The sequence below is a fragment of the Tarenaya hassleriana genome, unplaced genomic scaffold (genome assembly GCF_000463585.1).
Source record: "Tarenaya hassleriana unplaced genomic scaffold, ASM46358v1 Cleome3, whole genome shotgun sequence".
Classification (NCBI taxonomy): Eukaryota; Viridiplantae; Streptophyta; class Magnoliopsida; order Brassicales; family Cleomaceae; genus Tarenaya; species Tarenaya hassleriana.
This window is the reverse complement of record NW_010966177.1, coordinates 2,743,667-2,748,465: the sequence shown is the minus strand read 5'-3', so window position 1 is coordinate 2,748,465 and position 4,799 is coordinate 2,743,667. Positions and strand designations below refer to the sequence as shown.

The window sequence follows — 4,799 nt, the reverse complement described above, 5'->3', positions numbered from 1 at the left end:
ACACGACGGAGGTGATTTGATTTCGTCGATCGAATATTCATTTTTTTCATCGACTTGGGCCTTTTAGCTGCAATGGGCCTTTAAGCCCAATAATAAATGGTCTTGTAAACCCAATAATAAATGGGCCCGAAATTTTTTATTCCCACGCGAAATAATGGTGGCTCCTTTGAAATAGAAATTTGAGTTCATTATATACATATATATATATATATATATATATATATATATATACACGCGTGTGTATTAACAAAATCAGAATTTAAAGGAAGGTAAGTCAATGGTGGGAACTGGAAGGTCACGAGAATATAGATAGTAGAACCAAATGACCACATATAAGATTCTGAAACCGTTATTATCCGTCCGATCAACAGCTTGTAATCTCAGCCGTTCAATCCACCGTACGAATGGAGCCAACACGCGGAATTCAAAATTTTATCCAATCGGGTTAATTTTAACCTCCGCCATCTCGCGCGTAAGCTAAACTCTAGTACTCGCGAGAATCGGATACATACGCTTTAAAAAGCGCACGTGATCAACACAAGAGCCGCAGATCTCAGTTCTGAAATACCTAAAGTACCCTTATACGGGAACGTGGTACGGCATGACCTGATCTCGGCGATTGATAGCGTCAAAGTAACGCTTTCTTTTTCCTCCGTCTTTATATATTCACTCGTGCCCCAAGCCTACGGAGCAGACAACAAACTGAAGGGAAGTTAGAAGCGAAGAGATATGTCAGCAGACGGAGGTGATGGAACCGCCGGTCAGGAGGACAAAAAACCCGGAGATCAATCTGTGCACATTAATCTCAAAGTGAAGGGTCAGGTAAAACTCCATCGTTTTTGTGTCTGGGTTTTCTCTCATGTTTTTTTTTTAGTTTAACTGCTCTGTTCTTGTCTTCTGGGTCTGAGTTTTCACACGAATCGTCCAAAGTTGTAATCTTTTCTCGATTTTTTGTATTGATCTTCTGGTTCCCTGTGGTGTTTTTTTTGTTGATGTAATGGTTGTTTTTGTGATTGAATCATTTTGGGGGTTTTCTTTTGAGTTTTAATTTTGCTTGTCTGATTCTTCAAACGTGTGATTATGTCGGAATCATGAATGGGAATTCCTGATCAAAGCAATTATTGTTTGTGGATGCGATTCAATCCCGTCTCTGTAGTTTAAGCATTTGTGTACGTGCATGTATATCAGGATGGGAACGAGGTGTTCTTCAGGATCAAGAGGAGCACACAATTGAAGAAATTGATGACGGCTTACTGCGACCGCCAGTCGGTGGACATGACTTCCATCGCCTTCTTGTTCGACGGTCGCAGGCTTCGACCAGAGCAAACCCCCGACGAGGTAATCTCGCCACGTGATATTCTCGATCTGAGCTGTCTCGTCGAGACAGTGGTCTAAGGACTTTGAGTTGTGATTCTGGCACGTGATTTCAAGGGACTCGTTCATTGTTTCACGTTCTTTTCCGGCATTCACTATCGCTCCGTGACTTTGAATGCAGCTCGAGATGGAAGACGGAGACGAGATTGACGCAATGCTTCACCAGACCGGGGGAGGATGGTTTTAAACACCCTTTTGGACAGAATTCTCGTTTGAACCTTGGAAAACGTTTTGTGGTTTTGTTTTTTTTTATCTGTTTCCTTCCGACTGCTGGTACTAATATGCGTGGTTTGTAAATGAGATCCGATATTTGTGATGGCGATGGACCGTGCTGGAGTTCAGCTCCTACGCTAATGCCATTGCCCTCTTTTTTTTTTAAACCTAAATCAGAGTTCGTCTCTTGGGTACTTCAACCGAAATCTTGGTGCCTTATGTTCTGAGAGAAAAAGGGTTCAAGGAACAGAGACGCGTGAATGGAGAAAAGTACAGGAATCTTTTTGTGAAGAAAAAAAACCAACGAGCAGTTATGGGTTTCTTGGTTGTTTTCATCTGTTGTGAAATGGGTTCTGTTTCTTTTTGTGGCAACCGTAGCTTTTTGTGGTCTTTGTTCTTATTTACAAGAACCAATGACGAGACATGTTCATCCAAATATGTCGGAAACGTGAGAGTACTTATTGTTTTATTTATAATCGAAAAGTTCATGTACATTCCCATTCAATTATGGAGAAAACCCAATTGAATATTCCTACTTAAAAAGATCCTAACTTGAATTAGGAACAAGTTTTACTTCATTCTTTACTAATTGAGTCATTTGAATCGTAGAATTTTTTTTTATAATCCACAAATTCATTGGATTTTCGGCCTAAATATAATTGAAAAAATATGGATGAATGCATGTTTCCATACTTCGATTTGTATCCACACAAGTGAATACTCCTTTCCAAAAAGCTCGAACTTGAATCGGGAACGAGTTTTAGATCTCTTTACCCGTTGAGTCATTCGAACGGGTAATCCATAAATTCATTAAACCTTCTACCTATATATATATCAATGGGCCTTTAAGCCCAATAATAAATGGTCTTGTAAACCCAATAATAAATGGGCCCGAAATTTTTTATTCCCACGCGAAATAATGGTGGCTCCTTTGAAATAGAAATTTGAGTTCATTATATACATATATATATATATATATATATATATATATATATACACGCGTGTGTATTAACAAAATCAGAATTTAAAGGAAGGTAAGTCAATGGTGGGAACTGGAAGGTCACGAGAATATAGATAGTAGAACCAAATGACCACATATAAGATTCTGAAACCGTTATTATCCGTCCGATCAACAGCTTGTAATCTCAGCCGTTCAATCCACCGTACGAATGGAGCCAACACGCGGAATTCAAAATTTTATCCAATCGGGTTAATTTTAACCTCCGCCATCTCGCGCGTAAGCTAAACTCTAGTACTCGCGAGAATCGGATACATACGCTTTAAAAAGCGCACGTGATCAACACAAGAGCCGCAGATCTCAGTTCTGAAATACCTAAAGTACCCTTATACGGGAACGTGGTACGGCATGACCTGATCTCGGCGATTGATAGCGTCAAAGTAACGCTTTCTTTTTCCTCCGTCTTTATATATTCACTCGTGCCCCAAGCCTACGGAGCAGACAACAAACTGAAGGGAAGTTAGAAGCGAAGAGATATGTCAGCAGACGGAGGTGATGGAACCGCCGGTCAGGAGGACAAAAAACCCGGAGATCAATCTGTGCACATTAATCTCAAAGTGAAGGGTCAGGTAAAACTCCATCGTTTTTGTGTCTGGGTTTTCTCTCATGTTTTTTTTTTAGTTTAACTGCTCTGTTCTTGTCTTCTGGGTCTGAGTTTTCACACGAATCGTCCAAAGTTGTAATCTTTTCTCGATTTTTTGTATTGATCTTCTGGTTCCCTGTGGTGTTTTTTTTGTTGATGTAATGGTTGTTTTTGTGATTGAATCATTTTGGGGGTTTTCTTTTGAGTTTTAATTTTGCTTGTCTGATTCTTCAAACGTGTGATTATGTCGGAATCATGAATGGGAATTCCTGATCAAAGCAATTATTGTTTGTGGATGCGATTCAATCCCGTCTCTGTAGTTTAAGCATTTGTGTACGTGCATGTATATCAGGATGGGAACGAGGTGTTCTTCAGGATCAAGAGGAGCACACAATTGAAGAAATTGATGACGGCTTACTGCGACCGCCAGTCGGTGGACATGACTTCCATCGCCTTCTTGTTCGACGGTCGCAGGCTTCGACCAGAGCAAACCCCCGACGAGGTAATCTCGCCACGTGATATTCTCGATCTGAGCTGTCTCGTCGAGACAGTGGTCTAAGGACTTTGAGTTGTGATTCTGGCACGTGATTTCAAGGGACTCGTTCATTGTTTCACGTTCTTTTCCGGCATTCACTATCGCTCCGTGACTTTGAATGCAGCTCGAGATGGAAGACGGAGACGAGATTGACGCAATGCTTCACCAGACCGGGGGAGGATGGTTTTAAACACCCTTTTGGACAGAATTCTCGTTTGAACCTTGGAAAACGTTTTGTGGTTTTGTTTTTTTTTATCTGTTTCCTTCCGACTGCTGGTACTAATATGCGTGGTTTGTAAATGAGATCCGATATTTGTGATGGCGATGGACCGTGCTGGAGTTCAGCTCCTACGCTAATGCCATTGCCCTCTTTTTTTTTTAAACCTAAATCAGAGTTCGTCTCTTGGGTACTTCAACCGAAATCTTGGTGCCTTATGTTCTGAGAGAAAAAGGGTTCAAGGAACAGAGACGCGTGAATGGAGAAAAGTACAGGAATCTTTTTGTGAAGAAAAAAAACCAACGAGCAGTTATGGGTTTCTTGGTTGTTTTCATCTGTTGTGAAATGGGTTCTGTTTCTTTTTGTGGCAACCGTAGCTTTTTGTGGTCTTTGTTCTTATTTACAAGAACCAATGACGAGACATGTTCATCCAAATATGTCGGAAACGTGAGAGTACTTATTGTTTTATTTATAATCGAAAAGTTCATGTACATTCCCATTCAATTATGGAGAAAACCCAATTGAATATTCCTACTTAAAAAGATCCTAACTTGAATTAGGAACAAGTTTTACTTCATTCTTTACTAATTGAGTCATTTGAATCGTAGAATTTTTTTTTATAATCCACAAATTCATTGGATTTTCGGCCTAAATATAATTGAAAAAATATGGATGAATGCATGTTTCCATACTTCGATTTGTATCCACACAAGTGAATACTCCTTTCCAAAAAGCTCGAACTTGAATCGGGAACGAGTTTTAGATCTCTTTACCCGTTGAGTCATTCGAACGGGTAATCCATAAATTCATTAAACCTTCTACCTATATATATATATATATCATTTCAACTAAGAGACCA

At 39.8% G+C, this 4,799-nt stretch overlaps 2 protein-coding genes across 2 annotated transcripts; both read left to right on the top strand.

Moving 5' to 3' along the window:
• Positions 1-686: 686 nt before the first annotated feature.
• LOC104818964 (small ubiquitin-related modifier 1-like) lies at positions 687-2,056 on the top strand. The gene is made up of 3 exons (XM_010548791.2): positions 687-822; positions 1,189-1,338; positions 1,496-2,056. Exons 1-3 carry the CDS (start codon positions 730-732, stop codon positions 1,559-1,561), a joined length of 309 nt encoding a protein of 102 aa, XP_010547093.1. The 5' UTR covers positions 687-729; the 3' UTR covers positions 1,562-2,056.
• Positions 2,057-3,038: 982 nt separating this feature from the next.
• On the top strand, positions 3,039-4,408 carry LOC104818963 (small ubiquitin-related modifier 1-like). Its single transcript, XM_010548789.2, has 3 exons — positions 3,039-3,174; positions 3,541-3,690; positions 3,848-4,408. Exons 1-3 carry the CDS (start codon positions 3,082-3,084, stop codon positions 3,911-3,913), a joined length of 309 nt encoding a protein of 102 aa, XP_010547091.1. The 5' UTR covers positions 3,039-3,081; the 3' UTR covers positions 3,914-4,408.
• Positions 4,409-4,799: the final 391 nt, after the last annotated feature.

What these genes read in the sequence shown, in the direction of transcription:
- LOC104818963 (XM_010548789.2), top strand. Translation starts at nt 3,082, where the DNA reads ATGTCAGCAGACGGAGGTGATGGAACCGCCGGTCAGGAGGACAAAAAA. An exon ending in ATCTCAAAGTGAAGGGTCAG is followed by an intron (nt 3,175 to 3,540) that starts GTAAAACTCCAT and finishes CATGTATATCAG; the next exon opens with GATGGGAACGAGGTGTTCTT. An exon ending in CAGAGCAAACCCCCGACGAG is followed by an intron (nt 3,691 to 3,847) that starts GTAATCTCGCCA and finishes CTTTGAATGCAG; the next exon opens with CTCGAGATGGAAGACGGAGA.
- LOC104818964 (XM_010548791.2), top strand. Translation starts at nt 730, where the DNA reads ATGTCAGCAGACGGAGGTGATGGAACCGCCGGTCAGGAGGACAAAAAA. An exon ending in ATCTCAAAGTGAAGGGTCAG is followed by an intron (nt 823 to 1,188) that starts GTAAAACTCCAT and finishes CATGTATATCAG; the next exon opens with GATGGGAACGAGGTGTTCTT. An exon ending in CAGAGCAAACCCCCGACGAG is followed by an intron (nt 1,339 to 1,495) that starts GTAATCTCGCCA and finishes CTTTGAATGCAG; the next exon opens with CTCGAGATGGAAGACGGAGA.